This window comes from Erpetoichthys calabaricus, chromosome 11 (genome assembly GCF_900747795.2).
Source record: "Erpetoichthys calabaricus chromosome 11, fErpCal1.3, whole genome shotgun sequence".
NCBI classification, from domain to species: Eukaryota; Metazoa; Chordata; class Cladistia; order Polypteriformes; family Polypteridae; genus Erpetoichthys; species Erpetoichthys calabaricus.
In genome coordinates this window covers 109,110,520-109,136,509 of record NC_041404.2, presented here as the reverse complement: position 1 = coordinate 109,136,509, position 25,990 = coordinate 109,110,520, and the positions used below count along the sequence as shown (strand labels likewise).

The window sequence follows — 25,990 nt, the reverse complement described above, 5'->3', positions numbered from 1 at the left end:
GTTTCAATCAAGAAATCACTTAAATAGGAGCTGCCTGACACAGAGAAGTAGACCAAAAGCACCTCAAAAGCTAGACATCATGCCAAGATCCAAAGAAATTCAGGAACAAATGAGAACAGAAGTAATTGAGATCTATCAGTCTGGTAAAGGTTATAAAGCCATTTCTAAAGCTTTGGGACTCCAGCGAACCACAGTGAGAGCCATTATCCACAAATGGCAAAAACATGGAACAGTGGTGAACCTTCCCAGGAGTGGCCGGCCGACCAAAATTACCCCAAGAGCGCAGAGACGACTCATCCGAGAGGTCACAAAAGACCCCAGGACAACGTCTAAAGAACTGCAGGCCTCACTTGCCTCAATTAAGGTCAGTGTTCACGACTCCACCATAAGAAAGAGACTGGGCAAAAACGGCCTGCATGGCAGATTTCCAAGACGCAAACCACTGTTAAGCAAAAAGAACATTAGGGCTCGTCTCAGTTTTGCTAAGAAACATCTCAATGATTGCCAAGACTTTTGGGAAAATACCTTGTGGACTGATGAGTCAAAAGTTGAACTTTTTGGAAGGCAAATGTCCCGTTACATCTGGCGTAAAAGGAACACAGCATTTCAGAAAAAGAACATCATACCAACAGTAAAATATGGTGGTGGTAGTGTGATGGTCTGGGGTTGTTTTGCTGCTTCAGGACCTGGAAGGCTTGCTGTGATAGATGGAACCATGAATTCTACTGTCTACCAAAAAATCCTGAAGGAGACTGTCCGGCCATCTGTTCGTCAACTCACGCTGAAGCGATCTTGGGTGCTGCAACAGGACAATGACCCAAAACACACCAGCAAATCCACCTCTGAATGGCTGAAGAAAAACAAAATGAAGACTTTGGAGTGGCCTAGTCAAAGTCCTGACCTGAATCCAATTGAGATGCTATGGCATGACCTTAAAAAGGCGGTTCATGCTAGAAAACCCTCAAATAAAGCTGAATTACAACAATTTTGCAAAGATGAGTGGGCGAAAATTCCTCCAGAGCGCTGTAAAAGACTCATTGCAAGTTATCGCAAACGCTTGATTGCAGTTATTGCTGCTAAGGGTGGCCCAACCAGTTATTAGGTTCGGGGGGCAATTACTTTTTCACACAGGGCCATGTAGGTTTGGATTTTTTTTCTCCCTAAATAATAAAAACCATCATTTAAAAACTGCATTTTGTGTTTACTTGTGTTATATTTGACTAATGGTTAAATGTGTTTGATGATCAGAAACATTTTGTGTGACAAACATGCAAAAGAATAAGAAATCAGGAAGGGGGCAAATAGTTTTTCACACCACTGTATACGTGGTGCTTTTCATTTTCCATTTCTTGCATAGGCAATACATGCATTGCATATTCTCCATTGTAATGACATGATACGTTTAAAAGTTCTCGCATACCATCTTCTGTGTTGCTGTTGCCATCCTTTTTTTTTTTTTTTTTTTTTTTTTTTTTTAACCTTTACAGCAGCATCAGAATGCAAAGAATTTTTTATCTTCAACATCTTTCTTTCCTCAACATATAAAACCACTAAACTGGACATTTTTTTCTCACAGTGATGATGCCTCATGCCTGCCACCTTATGGAATCATTAGGATTTACATAAAGGATGATTGCAAGTATGCATGCAAGTATAGACTGTACACTGCTTGCATAGCAGCAGTGTCTACAAGTGTACATGTCGCATAGTGCCTCGGCTCTTGTATGGATGTGAACAGCACTGGAGCACGGAACAGTCCTGTCACCTTTTCTGTAAATATAACTGAAATTCTCAAATGATTCTGCACTAATGCGGTGTATTAACAAGTTAGATGAGACGAATTAAAGAGCTCTGGTGGAAAACTTTCTGCTTGGGTGCTAAGACAATTATCAGCAAAACTAAGAAGTTGGTTATTGACTTTTGATACATCAAACAGCCTCTATGTGTGGTGACTATTCTAGGAGTGCATGCTGCAGATAATAGATGGTTTGAGTTACAGAGGACCACATTAGTGACTTGTTGGACTGGTCTAGTAATACAGAGGAACTACATAACAAAGGCCAGAGCAAACTTTTTTTCTTGGGAGACTGCATTCCTTTCTTCTGGATATTGACATCCTTTATATGTTCTTTAACTCTGTAATAGCTAGTGTGTTGTTCTATGCTGTAGTGTGCTGGGCTATTAACATTACTTATCACTAGAATCCCTGAAGCCTACAAAAAAACTTGTAATTCCGGCCCACCTTAAATCCCTTTGCACCTCTCCATCGGTGTCTTTTCTTTTGTAAAAGTGACAATAAACACAAGCAGCAAGCAGCATGCTGTCCCATCCCCCGCCTTGATGGAGCTCAACACCGGCAAAAAGTTCTCCCAGGTCAAGCAAAGGCTTCTTATCTGCGTGTGGGGTGCCTGGAGTTGTATAGGGTAATAAACAGTATATAGTTATTTGGAATACATGCATTTCATGTGTGTTCCATGTCTAAAAAGATCTAGGTAAGTGTAGGATGAAAGGAAATGCGAGGCAAAAAATGCTGAACACATACCTAAAGCAGAATCTTTTTCCATGTTATACTGATAATGATGTGAACTGTATAATGTGTGAAGACTTTAGTCCAAATATCAAATAAACGTGAGCTTTTATTCAAGAATATAACCAAAACAAAAGTATTTTATCTATATATTGCTGTCCATGAGTTAAAATCTCAAGCTCAAATGTCAGTCGACAGGGAGATTATACGTGTCTTGAATGGTGCAGAGGTAAGAACCGCTGCCTTATAACCCAAAGGTCCTGGGTTCGAGACCCGGCGCTCCATGTTTTGAGTAGTGAGCTGCTATTGTTATTATTATTGATATAATAAGACATACATTTGATCTGAGTCTGCAACACCTGGCGTAAATTTTGGCTACCTGTAAAAGTTAGCGCTTGTTTCTTTATTATTCAGTTTTATTCTCAGTGACATTAATTTGGTACATCGAAGTTGTCTGTCCTTCTCTGAGTTGATGGCATTTATCTCCATTCTTTTCACAAGAGCAGCAATGACCACAGTGGGTGCTGTGGCTGATACCTGCTCAGAACTATTTGTTGTACTGGCAATCAAAGATACCATGTCCCGTACTGATATCAGACTGGACAAAGGCAGGACCATAACAACAGACAGCTTCTTCACAGCGCTTTCGTTGGCTAATAGACTTTTGCACCACAACGCAACTCTGCTTTGCATCATAAAGAAGAAGAGACAGAAGAGCAGCTGACTGCTGTCACTGTCCTGCTCCACAGATAGATTGAGGAGATCGTTCCTCCCCCAAACTATGCGACTCTTTAATTCCACCAGGGGGGGTAAACGTTAATATTTAACATTATACATAGTTATTGTCTGTTTTTTTTCACCTGTATAATTATCATTCTTTAATTTAATATTATTTATTGTATCAGTATGCTGCTGCTGAAGAATGTGAATTTCCAATCGGGATTAATAAAGTATCTATCTATCTATCTATCTATCTATCTATCTATCTATCTATCTATCTATCTATCTATCTATCTATCTATCTATCTATCTATCTATCTATCTATCTATCGATCGTAAAATGGGACTTCCACCTGCAGCTATAGTCACTTTAGTATGCGAGCAATTCACCACACTACTGTTTACATCTGGCAGTGTCACGCTGATGGTGTATGCGCTCAAAAAGAAGAAGCCTTTCATTTCACTCTGTAAAAGCCGGTGCAAAGTTTTGCTGCCTGTAAAAGATGACATTGAAGGACTATAAGCAGACACACAAACGCTGGTGAATCATGTCTTCTGGGTATCTTTTTGTAACTTGAATTTTTTGTTATTCAGTTTAATTCTTGAATAAAAAGCACACTTGTTTTGTTATACCTTTTGCGAAAGTGTTTATTTTAAAGTGGGGCAACAAAGTATTTAGTCAGCCACCAATTGTGCAAGTTCTCCCACTTAAAAAGATGAGAGAGGCTTGTAATTTTCATCATAGGTATACCTCAACTATGAGAGGCAAAATGAGAAAAAAAATCCAGAAAATCACATTGTCTGATTTTTGAAGAATTATTTGCAAATTATGGTGGAAAAAAAGTATTTGGTCAATAACAAAAGTTTATCTCAATACTTTGTTATATACCCTTTGTTGGCAATGACAGAGGTCAAACATTTTCTGTAAGTCTTCACAAGGTTTTCACACACTTTTGCTGGTATTTTGGCCCATTCCTCCATGCAGATCTCCTCTAGAGCAGTGATGTTTTGGGGCCGTCGCTGGGCAACACGGACTTCCAACTCCCTCCAAAGATTTTCTGTAGGGTTGAGATCTGGAGACTGGCTAGGCCACTCCAGGACCTTGAAATGCTTCTTACAAAGCCACTCCTTCGTTACCCGGGCGGTATGTTTGGGATCATTGTCTTGCTGAAAGACCCAGCCACGTTTCATCTTCAATGCCCTTGCTGATGGAAGGAGGTTTTCACTCAAAATCTGACGATACATGGCCCCATTCATTCTTTCCTTTACACGGATCAGTCATCCTGGTCCCTTTGCAGAAAAACAGCCCCAAAGCATGATGTTTCCACCCCCATGCTTTACAGTAGGTATGGTGTTCTTTGGATGCAACTCAGCATTCTTTCTCGTCCAAACACGACGAGCAGAGTTTTTTTTCATCTGACCATATGGCATTCTCCCAGTCCCCTTCTGGATCATCCAAATGCTCTCTAGCAAACTTCAGACGGGCCTGCACATGTACTGGCTTAAGCAGGGGGACACGTCTGGCACTGCAGGATTTGAGTCCCTGGCGGCGTAGTGTGTTACTGATGGTAGCCTTTGTTACTTTGGTCCCAGCTCTCTGCAAGTCATTCACTAGGTCCCCCCGTGTGGTTCTGGGATTTTTGCTCACCGTTCTTGTGATCATTTTGACCCCACGGGGTGAGATCTTGCGTGGAGCCCCAGATCGAGGGAGATTATCAGTGGTCTTGTATGTCTTCCATTTTCTAATAATTGCTCCCACAGTTGATTTCTTCACACCAAGCTGCTTACCTATTGCAGATTCAGTCTTCCCAGCCTGGTGCAGGTCTACAATTTTGTTTCTGGTGTCCTTTGACAGCTCTTTGGTCTTGGCCATAGTGGAGTTTGGAGTGTGACTGTTTGAGGTTGTGGACAGGTGTCTTTTATATTGATAATGAGTTCAAACAGGTGCCATTAATACAGGTAACGAGTGGAGGACAGAGGAGCAAGAAGTTACAGGTCTGTGAGAGCCAGAAATCTTGCTTGTTTGTAGGTGACCAAATACTTATTTTCCACCATAATTTGCAAATAAATTCTTTAAAAATCAGACAATGTGATTTTCTGGATTTTTTTTCTCATTTTGTCTCTCATAGTTGAGGTATACTTATGATGATAATTACAGGCCTCTCTCATCTTTTTAAGTGGGAGAACTTGCACAATTGGTGGCTGACTAAATACTTTTTTTGCCCCACTGTATATTCCAGTAACGACTTGGTTGAGATCAAATCTGTCTCTGCCTATGTGACACACACACACACACACACATGCATTCATACTTGAAAACGTCACTACAGTAATCCCTCGCTATATCGCGCTTCGCCTTTCGCGGCTTCACTCCATCGCGGATTTTATATGTAAGCATATTTAAATATATATCGCGGATTTTTCGCTGCTTCGCGGGTTTCTGAGGACAATGGGTCTTTTAATTTCTGGTACATGCTTCCTCAGTTGGTTTGCCCAGTTGATTTCATACAAGGGACGCTATTGGCAGATGGCTGAGAAGCTACCTGTTTTAGTTTGGGAAAATGGTTCAAAGGTTTTAACAGAAAATAAGCAGGCAAGAATCAGAGAGGAAAGGTCCAATACTTCAATTGTTTACTTATTCAAATATAATATCAGTATACATGCAGATATAGGAATTGTACTATTGACTTACAGTAATATATATAAAGATATATGATTTATACTATTGACTTACAGTAATACAGATATATGAATTATACTATTGACTTACAGTAATACAGATATGTGAATTATACTATTGACTTACAGTAATATCAAAAGACCCAGAGCCATCATCCTAGACCAGTAGACTGAGGGAGCCCGCGTGTCAGTCTCGTCAGAGGATCAACTCGTGAGCCTGGTCCAATACCGGGCGGTGTGCACGTTCCCCACGGTTGAGCTTCCGAAGAAACTGAGGGCGGAACCTTCCCTTATATACTAATTGAGTGTCCTTACCCAAAATGGCTTACGTGTAAGCAGTGTATACAGAAGTGATCAGTTTCAGCACACACCCTTCCACGGGACGCAGTATTGTTTTTCTTCTACTTGGCCCTCACTGAGATGGTGCCTAGTATCAGAAGACACACAATAACAAGCGTTGCTTGCAATGAAGCCCCTCGAAGTGAAAAACAAGTACATGGCCTTGACTGTATTCCCATAACATTCTGAAACTCTTTATGAGAAGCAAGTTTTTGCACATTCTTTCGCTATCATCCCAAACATTCCAATCTTTGTAGCTGGTTTTGCACTGAAGCGACCAACCCCCCCCCCCCTTACTCCTTTATTTCATCCCTTCTCCTGTTACAGAGAAAACCTTTTTTATCACACTACCCAACTTACTTTTCTTTCTCTCTCTCTTGCGCTGACTATCTGTGATCCTGACGTAGGGGGTGTGAGCAGGGGGGCTGTTCGCACACCTAGACGATACGGACGCTCGTCTAAAAATGCTGAAAGATTATCTTCACGTTGCTACCTTCTGTGTGCAGCTTTTAAGTATGCTGCACGGTGCTTCGCATACTTAAAAGCTCAAAGGGCACGTATTGATTTTTTTATCTGTCTCTCTCTAACTCTCTCTCTCTCTGCTCCTGACGGAGGGGGTGTGAGCTGCCGCCTTCAACAGCTTTGTGCCGTGGTGCTTCGCATACTTACAAGCCAAACAGCCCTATTGATTTGTTTGCTCCTTTGAAGAGGAAGATATGTTTGCATTCTTTTAATTGTGAGACTGAACTGTCATCTCTGTCTTGTCATGGAGCACAGTTTAAACTTTTGAAAAAGAGACAAATGTTTGTTTGCAGTGTTTGAATAACGTTCCTGTTTCTCTACAACCTCCTGTGCTTCTGCGCAAATCTGTGACCCAAGCATGACAATATAAAAATAACCATATAAACATATGGTTTCTACTTCGCGGATTTTCTTATTTCGCGGGTGGCTCTGGAACGCAACCCCCGCGATGGAGGAGGGATTACTGTATTTGAAAACTCTATGCTACTTGAACGTGAGTTGTCATTTGAACATTTTTTTTTTTTGGATCTTGCCTGTACTCCATGGCATAGTCTCCTCTTCTAAATAGACTTCTTTCATTACTGTTGGTGTCCTCCAGCATGTAGTTGGATTGAGTGTACGAAATTCAGTGAACTCCTTGCATTCGCTTTCACCACTAAGAATATGAGCTGCCTCCATGTTCCTGACTTCCTTTGGGATGTGAGTAATACTGTCTCAGAGTTGAGAATTGAAAAACAAGACTGTGTGCTAGCTATTCATTAGTGCATTCTTGCAACACCTTTTGCTTTTCCATTTATTTCCTACTGAAAGCACTGGTTGTCTGACTCAACTCACCAACAAGTAGTGATTTGCTAACATATCAGTACCTCTCTTTGCCTTTGGGTCCAGAACATTCAGCTACTGACCAGACAACACAAATAAAACATCAAAAGGTTACCTTTGACCCAAGTTGCTTTAGCACCCTATTCAATTTCTGCATTTTGTTATTGGCCAATATTTAAAATTTGCACACTTCCCTTTTCTAGCAAAGAGCAGTGTGTTTTCACTAGCCATTAACGCTTATTCATGTCACAGTATTTAGTTTAAATGTCCTTAAGACATCATGTTGTAAAAGGTTTCACGTGTATTATAGCACATGTCAATTGCATTCCATCTTAGTGACACCTCGCACTAGCACCCAAGAGAAAACACTCATTCCAAAGACTTCAAGAAAACCAACTTTATCCCAGTCAAAAGAGGAACAGTCACGGTATTTATTCAAATGGGAGTTATCACTTCAATACCCATAGACACATCAAACAAGCAGTGAGTGACGAGTCAGTGACCAGGTTAGAATGTTCCCCACATCAGCCATCAGGCAACAGGCATGTTATGCGGGGAGGTTACAAACCTGCAGTTGCCTCAGAGGCACCACGAACCCACAGTTACCTCGGTGATGGAAAAACAACCCTCAACAGACACCTCAATTGCATTTCGGCGGGCAGCACCATTGGGGAGGGTTCCAAAAGTGCTCAAAAATCACACAATGTGCAGATGTTACTCTTACACATAATATCTGATTATATAGTCTGAGTAGTTTTACCAAACATTATTCATAAGACATGAGCAAAATTATAAACTGCGTTTATGATACAATTCAAAATTATATGTGATGTCTGAATTAAAAATGATCGAACCTTGTTTTTTTATAGATATCATAGAAAGGCGTCTTAATTGTTACTTTAATGTTAGTATTCCATCTTGAACATAAGAGCACAGATGAAAGGTTGCTAAGCATAAATTTTCTAAGAGAATTTAAGGTATATGGAATACTGTAAGTTAGTAGGTAATAGTACTGGTAATTTTTAAATCATAATGATGGTTTGTTGAAACAAATTGATAAATAGTAATTAATAAGCTAACTTACATAAATTGGAATACAGGTTAAAATCTATATGACTATACCAATATTACCTGAATTTTGTGTGTGAGCAGAATTAATGAAGAATTAGTGAAAGGGTGAGAATTACACCAATGTTCAAGTACAATCCTTAAAAAAAACTTGAAGATTACAGTTTGCAGTCTTGGCTAAAACCACTACCACTACATATTAATGGTGCTTTTTTACTTTGATTTGCCTCTCAGATCAGTTCTCAGACATCACACTCTAGTAGTCTGTATCATTGTCCACAGTTGCCCTTAACTGTTGACACATTTGCATTTGGCTTCCATGACAACATCACCTTAGCCATTGTTGCATGTGAAACATCACTAACTTGGCCAGTCTTTGTCAGTAAAGTTGTAACCTAACATTCCTGGTCTTCAAAGGTTGCCTCAAGTCCCATGTATCCGGAAACATCTTTGAGCATTTTTTTTGATCAAATAGTTATTGAAGCATAAGCATCTAATTAAGATAAGGCATCATGTTCATCCCGTAAGAACTTTTTTTAATGGAAGTTCAATGTTTCTTTAAAGCCCAAAATCATGATCTGCATTCTTGGGGAATGGGAATAAAATAATGCAGCTTAGTGAAAACATAAATTGTATTATTATAAAGTGAAAAATTATTTATTATTGAAATGTCACCTCTTTCCCTGTGAAATAATAAGTATTTCAAGTATAAGTTCAATAAGTATAAGTAAGTGACTGTATGCTCTAGTCTGTCATGTTATGGCCCTAAAATAGAAATGAGCCTCATCTCATATTGATTGGCTTGGAACCAAAATCTTTGGAATTTTTTTTTCTGTTTATTTGTTCAAATAAAAATCTGGCTGGTATAATTTCAGTAATTTGTTCATATAATAAACTGTTAGAACTTGTGTTTATTGTAAACTGAAAAGATAGATCACAAAAACTATCGTAGACAGTATATTGGGTCCTATAAATTGTATGTATAAGGGGAATGAGAGGTGTTAGCTGCATCCTAAAATCCATTTCTATTAAAGTATATTTTCCACTGGTACTACATAACCAGACACATGAATGAAATGGCTATCTCTTCTTTCTTACTGGACTTAGATCTGTCTTCAAAGCCTTCCTTGGCAAATGTTAAATACTAATCCATAGCTATATTTGCAGTCTGCCAGCTCCATTTCTAACAAAGTATGTCATCAGATGGTAGAAACTTTCAGAGACTGTGCTTTAAGTTGCAGTTTCATTATGAAATAGTTTGTTGTTTATTTCTTGTTCTCGTACTGTATATGTTAAACCTCATTTTAATTAGAAATGGCTAGTAATTTCTTTGTAACACTTTTAATGCGTTGGTTTTATTTAATCTTCATCCTTTTCTCCTATAGGGTGTTTTGTCAAACATCTCCTCAATTACAGACCTTGGTGGTTTCGATCCTGTGTGGCTGTTCATAGTTGTTGGAGGGGTAATGTTTATTTTGGGCTTTGCTGGCTGCATTGGAGCATTACGAGAAAACACATTCCTGCTTAAATTTGTGAGTTTTTCCTATTGATTTATTTATGTACAGATGGATGTAACTATTTCTGTATGTTGTGTTAAATCATTTTTGTTCCACACCACAAGACCAGTTCAGTTGAATAGCTCACTACAGATTTTATGATTTAGATATTTAGACCTTAGTGTATTTAAAATGAGGTTTGTTGCTATCAGAGTAACATATTTCCATTCAGTATGTTTCTTTCTAGGGCCCAACAACTGAGAATAAAATTTTGTGGCCCTGGCATAAATGCACTCTATTTCCATTTGTTTTAGTTTGTTCTTATAGTTTAATTTCCTTTACACATCACAAGGATGTAAACATGAGACCGTTCATATTAAGTCCATGCACTTCTGTACATGTCTAGCACAGTGCTGAGGGTAAAACAACTAGCATCTCACATTTTTCCTTGACTCTTCAATTGAAATATGAGTTAGACATAAACTCTTGCAAGGTTTTAGATTCTTTTCATTATGTGGTCTGTTGGTAACCTGGCTTTTATCCATTTTGGTTCAATCACCACCAAGTTCCCTGACAGCAATTTCACACTTTCAGAACATCTAGTACTGAAATGCACTTCACTCATGCCCTGCTTTATTTGCTGTATTTATTGGTGAGCAAAAACAGGGAACTGTTTGTGATCATAACTTGACTGAAAATGTTTTACTAAGAAGTGTGGTCACTAAAACACATTAACTAATGTACATCATACATTTTACAGATGAATAATATTTTAATTACTTTGAAAATTTCTATTATACATTATTGCTCAACAGACCAGGTATATTATCTAGGTGCATACCAGATTTTTATGGTCAATGTTTGTATAGGCCAAAATGTAAAAGGGTTGTACTGTAATAATTCTTTCTAAATGTGCAATTCAAATGTTAAGTAATATTTACAAGAGTCTGTAACGCATACAAGGAACAGGCACATTATTTATTTTGCAAAATATGATTTGTGTTTTTAGCTTGTTTTATATATGTGTACAGGTAAACACTTTAACTACATGCATTTTTATTTAGTACAGCTATATGAAAGTATTGAATATAATTTAAACTTAATGAATCATGTAGTGACCCTACACTTGGGAAAAACCAACTTCATAAAATGGGCGGATTACTGAATAGTTGGGTGAATATTCTGGTACAGAACTTTAATATGGTGTTGCTTTCTTATGTATTATGCTTTTGAAAAGTTGCAGCAACCTTTTAAAACATGTTACTTTAACACATGTTTTCAAGCTGAAGCTACAAGATATTAGTTCTATATTGCTTCAAGAATGTGTTTTTGTCATTTATCACATTTAAATAATTTAAACCTGCCTCTCTTTCCAGTTTTCTGTGTTTTTAGGGCTGATATTTTTCTTGGAACTTACAGCAGGGATCCTGGCTTTTGTATTTAAAGATTGGATCAAGGATCAGTTAAATTTCTTTATCAACAATAATGTCAAAGCATATCGAGATGACATTGACCTGCAAAACCTCATAGATTTCGCTCAAGAATATGTAAGTAGAAATGTATTTTTTCCTTTCTTGTAAACAATCCTATTTTCTCCTTTATTCTGGATTTTTTACATTTGTTTGTAGCATATCCTGTTTCTTTCTTTCTAATTTCAACTTTGCATGCATTTTTGGTACTATTTTAAAATTTGAAAGTGTCTTCTTTTTTTAATGCTTACATCTATAAGTTTATAAAACCATTAACTTCAGTCTGTCTCCACAAGCCTGGAAATTCTCCCACATTTGTACAAAGGACTGTTTGTCTTTACAAATGCATATGAATTACTTTTGTTGCTCATGTTGGATATTTTATGAACATAAGTCCATATGGTGGCTTGTTTTATGTTACCAATCCTATAATATAAGGACATAAGAGCCTAACCTGACAGCAACAGATTCTCTAATTGGGGCAAAAGGTCATCATAAGATAATTTTATAATTTCTTATTAATGTTTACACCATTTTTTGTGTGTTCATTAGTCCAAGCATCTTTGTATACTTGTTGAGTCTAAATAGGCCCAGCATATTGAGAACGGGTGGATTCTCTAAAGCAGTGGTCCCCAACCTTTTTGACACCAAGGACCACTTTATTAGATGCAAATTTTTCCACGGACCGGTCGGGGGGGGTGGGGTGGGGCAGTTTTATACACAATTTACATAACATTTCTATTATTATTAAAGTTATTAAGCAGTTCGCATACGTTTGCAATCTGAGATTTTTCTTCTTTTTTTGCATATAACAAAGACATATGCTTTACATTTGCCAATCCAACAGATTGCACATCACAAACATTAACACTGCAATCTTTTTTTCGTGTCTGCCGTTTCTATAGGAGTGTGACAATGAGTTAAATTCCAATGGATGTTTTTCAAATGTTGACAAGCAATAAGCAAAAGGAATCAATGAAAACCACAGACAACAAAAACAGCAAAAAAAAAAAAAAACAGTATGAGGAAAGTTCGAAGAAAGATATTTTTTTACAATGTTTCTGTTTGGGGATCGTTGTGCAAACGTGCACAACTGAGCTGCGACCTCAGATCTAACTGCTTTGTGGATGATTCGTTCAAGCATTTCAAGCTCACTTCGTTGTAATGAAAGCATCTATTGAATGTACTTCGTAGTAACGTGATTTCTATAGACTCATGTCATATGGGGAAACTGTCGGGACCATAAAAATACTTTGTTGTAATAGTCTCTCACCTCGGTCTCTCTCCTCTCTCTGCACCACTGCAAAGCCCCGCCCGCCAAGCGTTCTGAAAAGTCTGAGTGAGTCGCCGTTACCGGCAGTTCTCTCGTGGCCCGGCTGTCAGACGGCTGCGGACCGGTAGTGGGCCGCGGACCAGGGGTTGGGGACCCCTGCTCTAAAGGACTCACTCAGTCCCCTGTAGCACAGTGCTGGAATTTTTCAGTCTATATGTTAGTTTAGTTGACTGATTTGTAAGGCTTTTTGCATGTTCAGCATATAACAGGAAGAGTAGCTACTTTTGTCCAGGATGCAGCTGATGCAGGAATTTGCTCTCCTATTGCCACTCTTCCCTGCACAATGCTGTTTACATCAAAGGAGATGAGTAGTCATGGACTTTCTTTCCCTGTGTTTATTGCCCAGATGGTTTAAGGGACCTGTTCAGTGTTACTACTCCACATTGTCCTTAACCTTAGTTTCTATCACTGGTCTAACCAATTCTCAAACCACAGTAAATACATGTTTGAATGCCGTATGATTTGATTACAAGTGGTGTCTTAAAGCTCTTTGTTGACCATTGTATGCTAGACAATTTACATGAAAGCAATTTGCACAACAGCACTTTTGCTTCAGTGAACCAAAATGGGAAAAACAAATTCTAAAGCATTTCTTGTTTTTTCTGATTAAGAAATCTATTACAATTGCTGGAGGTCAATTAACCCAACAAAATTAGAAAAGAGGATGTGTTAGTTTTATTTTTTTTTAACTCTCTGTATTGATATTGCACTACTTTGTAGCATTCAGTGCAGTCCCACAAATAAAAATTCTGGTCAAAATACAATTCATCCAGAATTGCACTACACAAATACTTAAAAATACGTAAACATCAGAGCCTAGTTATACATTCAATATATTTATGGTAAAAAGTGGTCTTTTTATAGAGTAAAATGAAATTGCAACGCAAGTTCTTTTACAAATATGTGTTCCACAAGGATTCATGTATCAGTACGGAAATAGAGACATCATCACATTAGAACTATTTATATGCTAAAGGGTTAAAGTGAATGTACTGCTTGGCCATAATAAATTTAACTATACATTTTCTAACAATGTCTCCTCAGATTCATACTGAAATACATCGGTTTATAGAAGATGACTGGCTAAAGTTAGTCTTCAGACTTGTTCATTTAGGGGTTTATAAAACTTTGGAATTTTCTTTCCTGCTTAATTTTTGAATCTGTTATTTATTCATCTTTGAGATCTTATTTTAAATAATCTAACTTTTACAGAATCTTCAGTCCTTTTTATATCTAGAGCCTTACGTTATGTAAAACATTTAATGAGTTAGTCAAGAACTGTAGTTTAGGAGTTCAAGAGGTGGTTTTTAAGCCATAAATCTATAGGTTGCTTTGAGTAGATAGCTTATACTGCACATGTTCAGGATGAATAGCCACAGACTGTATGAATTGCTTTGTCAACTGTGGGAGTGGGATTCGGGGAGGTTTCTGAAATAACCACATAAAATGTAATTTTATGAATTTTAATGTTCCTTTAGCTGTTTTTATTTCTCATTAACAGTGGTCGTGCTGTGGAGCTCATGGACCTAATGACTGGAATCTTAATATATATTTTAATTGCACAGAAGCAAACCCAAGTCGAGAACGTTGTGGTGTTCCATTCTCATGTTGTGTCAAGGATCCAGCGGTAATTATTTTGTTTTCTTTAGGATAGCCAAAAGCATATCTTTTAATGTACTGCATGCAAAACGTATCATACTTTCACCCCAAATCAATTACATTGTTGTCTCCTTTGTACTTCTTTGTGTGTTTCATTCATTAGACTTTAATTTTTATTTTCTGTTTTTAGGAGGATGTTTTAAATACACAATGTGGTTATGATGTGAGACTTAAAGTGGTAAGTAACCATCTGAATAGTGCATTGTTTTACTTTCTAGGGAACGGTAGCATTTTTACAGCTTACTTATGGATAGAAAATACTCATTTATTTTCATTTATACAGTTAAGTGTGTGTACTTGTATTAACTAGACCAGTTTAGAGTGTCCAGTCTCTTTGGACTTGAGTACAAAGTATCTGTTCTTTGTTGGACTTCATATGGAATTTAAAGGAGCATAGAAACTACAAAGGTGGCACTGTAGTCTAGAATTAACCATTGCTCATTGTGTCCCCTTACCAGCAATCTGCAGAATAGTTTACTAAAGATTTTAACAACTTCAGCCAACTACATACGTATTAGGCTTCAGGCTTTGTTTTGACTTCTGTTTCACAAATGCTAATTACCAAAATGATTAATCAACAAGGGTTATACCCTATTACCCTGCAATGCACCAGAGCAGAATCATTTTTAACCTAATTTTCCCAGCTAAACTGTTTTGCACAAAGCAGTATAAAGTTACTGATTTGTTTTGAATGTTGCTATACAAGACTGTATCCATACTTATATATTTTACTGAGTGAAAATTAACCCAAGAATTTATTTGTGTATATATGTGTAAAGCTGTATAGTATATGTGTAGTAATTTATATTCAGTGATGATCCAGTGGGATCTTTACAGATCTTGGTAAAAACAGATGTGTGGTGCATGTAAACATGATATCAGTCACTGGAGAATTATTCATTTTTTGTTCACTCAGTTCCCTGAAACCTTAACAGTGTATATTCAGTAGAGGAATCAGTTCTGGATCATTGCTTGAATGTGTGTTGGGGGAAGGGAGTGGTTTGGCACATTTGGAACATGGACATCCATTGCATGGCACACACTTACCCATACTTACTCAGTCAGTCACTTAACCTAGGGTACACATTATTGATATGTGGAAGGAAAGTGGAATAAATTGGGAAAAACTTGCTCATAAACTAAAATAGCTTATAAAAATCCACACAGGCAATGCCTTGAACCCAGATCTCTGGTGCATTTGATACTAAGATGCTATCCACAGTACTACTGTGTTTCTTATAATCAGTTCAGATTATTTTCAGTAAAAGTTTCACTGCAATGAAAACTATTTGCTGCTAATCTTTCTGATGCTGAAATATCAAAAAACTAGTGACAATGCAGTACATGCCAAAACATCATAGTGCAGTAGACGCCAACTGTAAAGCAAAGAAAATTGCATCAAATAGTATTTGCAGTAATCATTATTTCCGAAAGACCCCTGCATGGACATTTTTTCTCTTTCAGCAGGTCTTTAATCACGTGTTAAATTTTTATTCTATACAATTTTCAGGAATAGTATAGGGAATGTGGCACTAGGCATCTTATTCTCTTAGAAGGCAGTTTATTGTATTCGGTAAAATGTAAGTAAAAATATTTTATTAAATGTTGTTCTGGGACAGTGATGGTCAGGGAGTCTATAAGTTTTGTGGTTTCCAGTCTAAAGCATTAGTCACTTAACGTACACTTCTGACTTGAGCAAGAGAGATGTGTGGCGCAGTGGTTAAGGCTTTGGACTTCAAACCTTAAGGCTGTGGGTTCAAATCCTGCTACTGGCACTGTGTAACCATGAGCAAGTCACCTGACCTGCCTGTGCTCCAATTGGGGGTGGGGGGGGTTTAAGTAGCCTTGGATAAAGGCGTCAACCAAATAAGTAAATATAAATGATGTGCTCACTGTTCAATGGTTGTGTCATGTACACATGACCTTAAATTTTACATTGGCAAACCACTTTTTCTGTTTTGAAAGTCCAGAGAGTTGTTAACCTTCTGTTCATCAAGAGATAGGAATGACTAAATGTGTAATTCAGGAAGGGGGCATTTGAATAGTGCCTTTAATTAAATTTGTTTGTGATATAAGCAAAGGGGAGCGTAAAGAAAGTTCTGTTTGTCAATAGTTCTAAACAAATGCAGTTTTGTATTGGATGAATCTACACATCACGGCCTCCTTTTCCTTTCATTCTGAACAGATTTTTAGGTTCAGTGGATTCTAGCTGTGTTATGATGGCAGAGTGCTGTTATGCATCATCAATTATTACATTTGACGAGAGCTACAGACTTTAAACACTACCATTTCCAGTTCTTACCATCCATGCTCTCTTTACCCCTCTGCTTCTTTCACCAACCACAAAATAATAAAATGTTATGTTTAGCATGGTGAAAGATTTGGAGTTCACTTGCCTTCTGCAAATCTATCCAAAAAATTTTAAGTTGATTGGAGTAGAAAGATAGGAGTATCTGTAACTGTCATTTCTATAAGTTAAGAAAAAATCTTATAGAAATTAAATGATGAAATCATTCATGTAGAAAAATTAAGTAATGTGTGTTTCATTCTCTCTCTCTCTCTCTGTGTGTGTGTGTGTGTGTGTGTGTGTGTGTGTGTGTGTGTGTGTGTGTGTATATTCAATTCAACATTTATACTTGGTACTATCACTGTAAAACTTTGGCTGAGATTTTCTTCATGAATAATATGACACATATGGCTAAAATGATTTTTATTCAAAAACAGTCCATTCCAAGCTGCAACATCCAATTTTATAAGTGATGTTCACTCAGTTAGACCTTTTCAATATTTTATGACTTATTCCATATGTGTTTTATTGTAAATTCTATGGTTATTCATTAGATTGAACTATTTCAGATTTGGTTCTCATGTTCTGCAGTATTGTTAGTAGATTTGAAAGGCACTTTATAAAATTGAAAGTCACAAAGGCCTCCAGAACAGGCATCCAGATTGTGTTTATGCTTGTGTTGAACTGTTTTTCAGTAAAAATGCAGCCACAGAACATCTTTAGTTCATTTTCTAGTGACCTATCATGTTTGTATAGAAGTTAATGCAATTGTAGACCGTTTGTTTCTTGTATGCTATTTTTAAAATGTGCAGCTGAAAGGTATACTGCTTTTATATTAGCTATTATTAACAGAGTGTTGTCAAATGAATAAGTCTAAAATGTAAACAGTAGTATTTGGACTCCTGTCTCATTTACATGTGTTTTAGAGATTAGAAGTACAAGGATACTAGAGGAGCTATAGAAAAGTGATTTCACTGATACTGTATATTACTCCATTAGGCCATTCCTCTAAGTGGCATCTCTGGGATGAACGAGAATTTAAATCACTAAATGGCCTTAAATGATAGTTCATCACCAATAATATTGTTTCTTGTCTGAGTTTAGTTGAGTACTAGCCATTTTACTTTTTTTTAAATCTCAGGGTAATTATCTGCCCCTTGTGTGTTTTGATTAAATCACTTTCTGATATTTGGTGTTCATCATTTGGCCTAATAATCCTAAATTGGGATGATTTAGGTATATGTATGTACATATGTATTTCAAGCCTATTATGTATTTTACACAAGTCTTCAACCACATACAAGTATTGGATAAATAGGGGTTTAAAAGTAAAAATGCATGAAGATCAATTAAAGTCTGGCACAATCAGTGGAATGGGTAAGTGATTTTTTTTAGTTGGTAGAGTTCTCAAATTTAGTCTTAGGTGCTCACTTTGTGTGCACAGTTTTGACCCAACCAATTTCTGCTTTCAATTAGATTTGCATAATGATTAGGAAAGCTGTTATTTCACAGTATCTATGTTTTAGTGTCAATAAAGAAATTCCACCACCGTGTCTGCTAAATATTTATAGGTGATTCAAGTATTTTATGCATGTTACAGGAGATTGGTTTTTTAAGATTTTTATTATAATTTTTCTTTATGCTATTCTAGATTTTTTTCTGTGTTTATATTATTTATGCTATTATTAACTAATGAACATTCTTGTTGCATGAGACTGAATTAGCCGTAGCCTTTCAGCATTATTTACCCTGGTGTCTAATCCCGTAATATTTAATTATCTTTATTAGGATACAATTAAGGCAAACACCACAGAAAGGGAAAAACGACAGAAAAGAGTTAAATGTTTAAAGCTATACTAAAAATACACATTTTAATATTTCTCATAAATGTAAACAAGATCATTCCTCCCCCAAACTATGCGTCTCTTCAATTCCACCAGAGGGGGTAAACGCTGAACATTATTCAAGTTATTGTCTGTTTTTTACCTGCATTTTTTATTACTCTGTAATTTAATATTTTTTTTGCTGCTGGAGTATGTGAATTTTCCCCTTGGGATTAATAAAGTATCTATCTATCTATCTATCTATCTATCTATCTATCTATCTATCTATCTATCTATCTATCTATCTATCTATCTATCTATCTATCTATCGATCGCACTTTTATTTATGAAGATTAAACAGGGGGATCTAAGAAGAATTTCTAAGATCTAATCAGTTCCTCAAAAAAGCTCTCCACTTGTTCAGGAATCACAGAATCAAAAAAAAAATACCTCAGTGTTGATATTTAAATTTTTATTTGTTTTTTTATTAATCTGCAGAAACAGATTTGCTGTACTCTATAAAATGCCCCTTAATCTGGACACCTTTACAAACAGGCCTGTAGCTATTTGCAGTTGTAACAAACTTGGATGGCTGTGAAAACTTTCAATAAACATGACAGTTCAACAACACTTTAAAGTGTAGAGGAAGTTTTATCCTGTGGATGGATTGACACTGCATTTACACTTAACACTAGAATTACCAGAGCCTACGAAAAAACTCGTAAATCCGTCCCACCTTAAATCGTCTTAAATCCGTTTGCACCTCTCCGCCAGAGTCCTTTGTCATCTAAATGTGCTGATAAACACAAGCTACTAGCAGCCAGCTATTCCATCCCCCCACCGACTTAGAATGAACTTCTCCTAGCTCAAGCCTTGCCTTGATTTGATTACCTGGGATTGAAGTGGAGTTTTACAGTGGAAATAATTCTAGCGTTATTTGGAATACACGCATTTCATGTGTGTTCCATTTCTATAGTAGGCTGTGCAAACACATTTTTAAAACAGAAACGTTTTTCATATTCAAATAGTAAATGACAAAATGTAGGCATAAACTATATAACGTATGAAGCCTGAAGTCCATATATCAAAGAAACACTTTCACAAAAGGTACAAATAAGAGAACACGTGCGCTTTCATTCAAAAAATTTAAAAAAAAAAGCCGCGTTAGCATGCCACATTGACACACTTACTACAACCGCCGCGGTGGCGTAATGGTATCAGCTCCTGACTGGGGATCAGAGGGTGGCGAGTTCGATCCCGCACGGCTCCACTGCGAGAAATTAACTGCATTTATTCTTACAATTTTAGAATAACAACATAAATTTGATTTCAGTCTGTAACAGCCGGTGTAACTTATGATACTGGTAAAGGTTAGCTTTTTTTTTTTTTTTTTTTTTAATTCACTTTTCATTCTCGCAGTCGCATTCAGAATCAATCCATACAACCCCATCTGACACAGCTGGTTTCACATAAATAAAAGTGCACTTTTATTCAAGACTATAACCGAAGAATAAAGAAAGCAAGTTACAGTTGGTGGTTAATACGACAGCTTGCGTGGTGCAATGTTAAGAACTGCTGATTTCCGATCCGTGCTATATAAAATCATCACATTCAAATATTAACAGTTCCCACACACCCAAGGTCCGCCATTCCTACATTTACGACATGTGTACTTGTTGCAGTGTACACACCTCTCTGTGCTATGGTTCCTATTACAGTGAATGAGCACCTGACACTGTACTTTCTTCCCTGGGGGAAGCTGAGGTCTTAGAACGGAAGTTTGTTGACGCTGTATCATCTTTTCTTTTTCCATCGCCTTTTCCTGTAAGAAGCGACGACGAAGTTCCTCTGCAAGGTGAGCCATGAACACTCTTCTTTTCTCAGTGAACCCCGTGCATGCCTTATACAGTACGTGTGCGTTCATCGCTGCTAGGTCAAGGATGTTGTAGAACACAGCAACCGGCCACCTGCGTGTTCCTGTTCGCACTGAACAAGCATGCGCCTTCTGGTCCATGATGTCAACGCCACGCTGGGGAAAAAAGAAAGACAAATATATGTGACATTTTGAAGAAATCATTTTATCACCAGAATAGCACCAGAATACTTCGTGTCACTAATATTTTTTTCATTAGCATACCTTCATGTGGTTGTAGTCTGTGACCGTGTTTGGTTTTTTTTTTTTTATCTTGCCCAATCTCCACATCATGGTGCATTGTGCTGAGAATGCAGACAGACTTCATCTTTTTGGGCACATACACTGTCAGCATGGCACTGGGAGATCTAAACACCAGCGTGGAGAATTGTTCGTGTACTGAACTGACTTTAGCTGCAGGTGGAAGTTCCCGTCGCACTTTATTCATGGTGCCAAGCAGAGTTGTATTGCGGTGCAGCAGTCTATTAGCCAGCGAAAGTGACGTGAAGAAGTTGTCTGTTGTTACGGTTCTACCTTTTTGGATTGCGGCAGATTTGGAGACAAAGTACATGTGCAATGCCACTCCTTATTTAGGAAAAGATCCCAGTCGTCCCACGGGAGAAAGACTTTCCAAGTCTGTGGTCATAAAGCTTATGGAGCCATTTCTGGACAAAGGCAGAACCGTAACAACAGACAGGAACACGCAGGTGGCCGGTTGCTGTGTTCTACAACATCCTTGACCTAGCAGCGATGAACGCACACGTAATGTATAAGGCATGCACGGGGTCCGCTAAGAAAAGAAGAGTGTTCATGGCTCACCTTGCAGAGGAACTTCGTCGTCGCTTCTTACAGGAAAAGGCGATGGAAAAAGAAAAGATGATACAGCGTCAACAAACTTCCGTTCTAAGACCTCAGCTTCCCCCAGGGAAGAAAGTACAGTGTCAGGTGCTCATTCACTGTAATAGGAACCATAGCACAGAGAGGTGTGTACACTGCAACAAGTACACATGTCGTAAATGTAGGAATGGCGGACCTTGGGTGTGTGGGAACTGTTAATATTTGAATGTGATGATTTTATATAGCACGGATCGGAAATCAGCAGTTCTTAACATTGCACCACGCAAGCTGTCGTATCAACCACCAACTGTAACTTGCTTTCTTTATTCTTCGGTTATAGTCTTGAATAAAAGTGCACTTTTATTTATGTGAAACCAGCTGTGTCAGATGGGGTTGTATGGATTGATTCTGAATGCGACTGCGAGAATGAAAAGTGAATTAAAAAAAAAAAAGCTAACCTTTACCAGTATCATAAGTTACACCGGCTGTTACAGACTGAAATCAAATTTATGTTATTATTCTAAAATTGTAAGAATAAATGCAGTTAATTTCTCGCAGTGGAGCCGTGCGGGATCGAATTCGCCACCCTCTGATCCCCAGTCAGGAGCTGATACCATTACGCCACTGCGGCGGTTGTAGTAAGTGTGTCAATGTGGCATGCTAACGCGGCTTTTTTTTTTTACATTTTTTGAATGAAAGCGCACGTGTTTTCTTATTTGTACCTTTTGTGAAAGTGTTTCTTTGATATATGGACTTCAGGCTTCATACGTTATATAGTTTATGCCTACATTTTGTCATTTACTATTTGAATATGAAAAACGTTTCTGTTTTAAAAATGTGTTTGCACAGCCTACTATAGAAATGGAACACACATGAAATGCGTGTATTCCAAATAACGCTAGAATTATTTCCACTGTAAAACTCCACTTCAATCCCAGGTAATCAAATCAAGGCAAGGCTTGAGCTAGGAGAAGTTCATTCTAAGTCGGTGGGGGGATGGAATAGCTGGCTGCTAGTAGCTTGTGTTTATCAGCACATTTAGATGACAAAGGACTCTGGCGGAGAGGTGCAAACGGATTTAAGACGCGATTTAAGGTGGGACGGATTTACGAGTTTTTTCGTAGGCTCTGGTAATTCTAGTGTTAAACTCCCTGTATCATCTTTGCCACCAACAATAAATAGTATTACAGTAAACCTATCAGATCATAGCTTGTAAGATCTCTAAGATCTCTATATACAGTATGCATGCATGAAGACTATGTGCTTGTTATTTTGTATTTGCTTCTGAATTATTCATTTTACTAATTTGTGCATTATTTAGAACTGCCTTATCTTACATTTTCAATTCCACAGTTTGTCCTTGCTGACTGTGCCTTTAAAAGTAGTTGCCATCTTTGACAATTCATGCAGTAACCCCATGAGAAAAGAGTAAATTGATATTGCAAAGAAATGAGAAGGGTATATACATTTTTTTAATTTAGTTTTTTTCTGTATAGCTTGTTTTTTTTAATTTGTAATAGACCAAACCAGCCTGTTAAAATGACACCCTGCTCCCCACTCTGCAATCCTTTTGTGTTAGGGTTCTACCTGACATCATCCTAACTGATTATGTGCCTTCCTTTTGTAATTATTCCCACTCCCAATACCAAAAAAAGCAGACACAATATATAGATTTAAATATTCACAAAGCATGGCAGCACCCGATATGGCAGCAGCCACTCTGGCTCCCAACAACGATGTGCAGTTTACTTTAAATGTACTGTCTACTTCTACGTAGTTAAATAAGAAATTGGCGTACTTTGCTCAGGCTTCATGCATCAAAGTTATCGGACAACTTACCCAGATGTTTACTAGCCTTAGAACTCAAAACACTCCGTAAGCTGGAAATTTTACACCAGCAAGATCCAGATGTCTATGTGGACTCTTCTACCTTAACTAGCCACAGCAAGAAGAGATGCAAGTGGTGTGAGAGACCACAAAAATGCGACACTCAAACAGGTATCAGCTCTATACTAAAGGCGCCAACCCCTATAAACATTGCACTGTCAACCAACACTTCAGTCTGGGGGATTATGCTTGAGTCTGTGAACGGTTTTATATTCAAATGTGTGGAAGACGTGACCATCCATCAAGAGTATCCCCACATGTTCCAACCAGAAACTCTGGCTCCCAAGGGAGGTGTATGCACTTTTGAGAGCACAAAATGCTGCCTTCAAGTCAGGGGACAAAAATGCTCATAGATCTGCACAAGCCATCCTGAACCAGGGTGTGAGAGCAGCAAAGCATACTTGTGGACTGAAAATCCAGGGTCACTTCACTGATTCAAAAGACCCCAGGTGCTTATGGCAAGGCATACCTTCGAACACACTACAGGTCTCCTCCACCACTCTGTGATGACAATATTGATTTCCTGAATGCACTTAACACTTCAACCAGTTTGAAGAAAAAAACAACACAACAATAATGAAAGCCCCTCCTATCCTGTACAATGAAGCACTCTTACCCCAGCTGATGTTCAGAGGACACTGTGTAGTGTCAACCCACAGAAAGCTGTAAATCCTGATAACATACCAGGGTGTGTACTCAGGGAGTCTGCTGACCAACTGATGCACTTTCTTACAGACGTTTATTGGAATACTTTTTCAGCCCACTGTATTACTAATAGATCTCATTCAGCTAGTTGCTTAATTTCAAAACAATTTTGACTTGTTTCATGTTGCAAGAGATCATACCTTTTTCCTTAGTGGGAGGCTTGGTATCTGATGAAAGGCAGGAAGTACTGGATGCAGAACAAAAACTTTGCATGCTTAAATCTTTCCTGTAGCTCACTGGGATAGTCAGAGCCATGGGGTTTTGCTTCAGTCATGTGTTCCTTGCCTAGGGTTATAGATAAAATAAGGACTGCTAGAAGGAGAGGCTTCTAAATATGGTATGCCTGAAGTGAACCGGGATCAGCTCTGATTGCAAGTTTGCACTAAACTGGATGTTTTTATTTTTTCCCTATGTACAGTGCATCCAGAAAGTATTCACAGCGCATCACTTTTTCCACCTTTTGTTATGTTACAGCCTTATTCCAAAATGGATTAAATTCATTTTTTCCTCAGAATTCTGCACACAACACCCCATAATGACAATGTGAAAAAAGTTTACTTGAGGTTTTTGCAAATTTATTAAAAATAAAAAAACTGAGAAATCACATGTACATAAGTATTCACAGCCTTTGCTCAATACTTTGTCGATGCACCTTTGGCAGCAATTATAGCCTCAAGTCTTGTTGAATATGATGCCACAAGCTTGGCACACCTATCCTTGGCCAGTTTCGCCCATTCCTCTTTGCAGCACCTTTCAAGCTCCATCAGGTTGGATGGGAAGCGTCGGTGCACAGCCATTTTAACATCTCTCCAGAGATGTTCAATCAGATTCAAGTCTGGGCTCTGGCTGGGCCACTCAAGGACACTCACAGAGTTGTCCTGAAGCCACTTCTTTGATATCTTGGCTGTGTGCTTAGGGTCGTTGTCCTGCTGAAAGATGAACCGTCGCCCCAGTCTGAGGTCAAGAGCGCTCTGGAGCAGGTTTTCATCCAGGAAGTCTCAGTACATTGCTGCAGTCATCTTTCCCTTTATCCTTACTAGTCTCCCAGTTCCTGCCTCTGAAAAACATCCCCACAGTATGATGCTGCCACGACCATGCTTCACTGTAGGGATGGTGCCTGGTTTCCTCCAAACGTGACGACTGGCATTCACACCAAAGAGTTCAATCTTTGTCTCATCAGACCTGAGAATTTTCTTTCTCATGGTCTGAGAGTCCTTCAGGTGCCTTTTGGCAAACTCCAGGCGGGCTGCCATGTGCCTTTTGCTAAGGAGTGGCTTCCGTCTGGCCACTCTACCATATAGGCCTGATTGGTGGATTGCTGCAGAGATGGTTGTCCTTCTGGAAGGTTCTCCTCTTTCCACAGAGGACCTCTGGAGCTCTGACAGACTGACCATCGGGTTCTTGGTCACCTCCCTGACTAAGGCCCTTCTCCCAGAGTCGCTCAGTTTAGATGGCCGGCCAGCTCTAGGAATAGTCCTGGTGGTTTCGAACTTCTTCCACTTACAGATAATGGAGGCCACTGTGCTCATTGGGACCTTCAAAGCAGCAGAAATTTTTCTGTAACCTTCCCCAGATATGTGCCTTGAGACAATCCTGTCTTGGAGGTCTACAGACAATTCCTTTGACTTCATGCTTGGTTTGTGCTCTGACATGAACTGTCAACTGTGGGACCTTATATAGACGGGTGTGTGCCTTTCCAAGTCATGTCCAGTCAACTGAATTTGCCACAGGTGGACTCCAATTAAGCTGCAGAAACATCTCAAGGATGATCAGGGGAAACAGGATGCAACTGAGCTCAATTTCGAGCTTCACGGCAAAGGCTGTGAATACTTATGTACATGTGCTTTCTCAAGTTTTTTATTTTTAATAAATTTGCAAAAACCTCAAGTAAACTTTTTTCACATT

General features: G+C 38.2%; 1 protein-coding gene across 1 annotated transcript in view; it reads left to right on the top strand.

Annotated features, from left to right (window-relative positions):
• The window catches only part of tspan17 (tetraspanin 17), a 116,265-nt gene that overhangs the window by 62,409 nt on the left and 27,866 nt on the right, over positions 1-25,990 (top strand). Inside the window, exons 3-6 of the mRNA XM_028813718.2 lie at positions 10,063-10,209; positions 11,550-11,720; positions 14,477-14,602; positions 14,765-14,812. Of these exons, the coding sequence (XP_028669551.1) occupies positions 10,063-10,209; positions 11,550-11,720; positions 14,477-14,602; positions 14,765-14,812 (492 nt within the window). The remainder of the gene's footprint in view (positions 1-10,062; positions 10,210-11,549; positions 11,721-14,476; positions 14,603-14,764; positions 14,813-25,990) is intronic.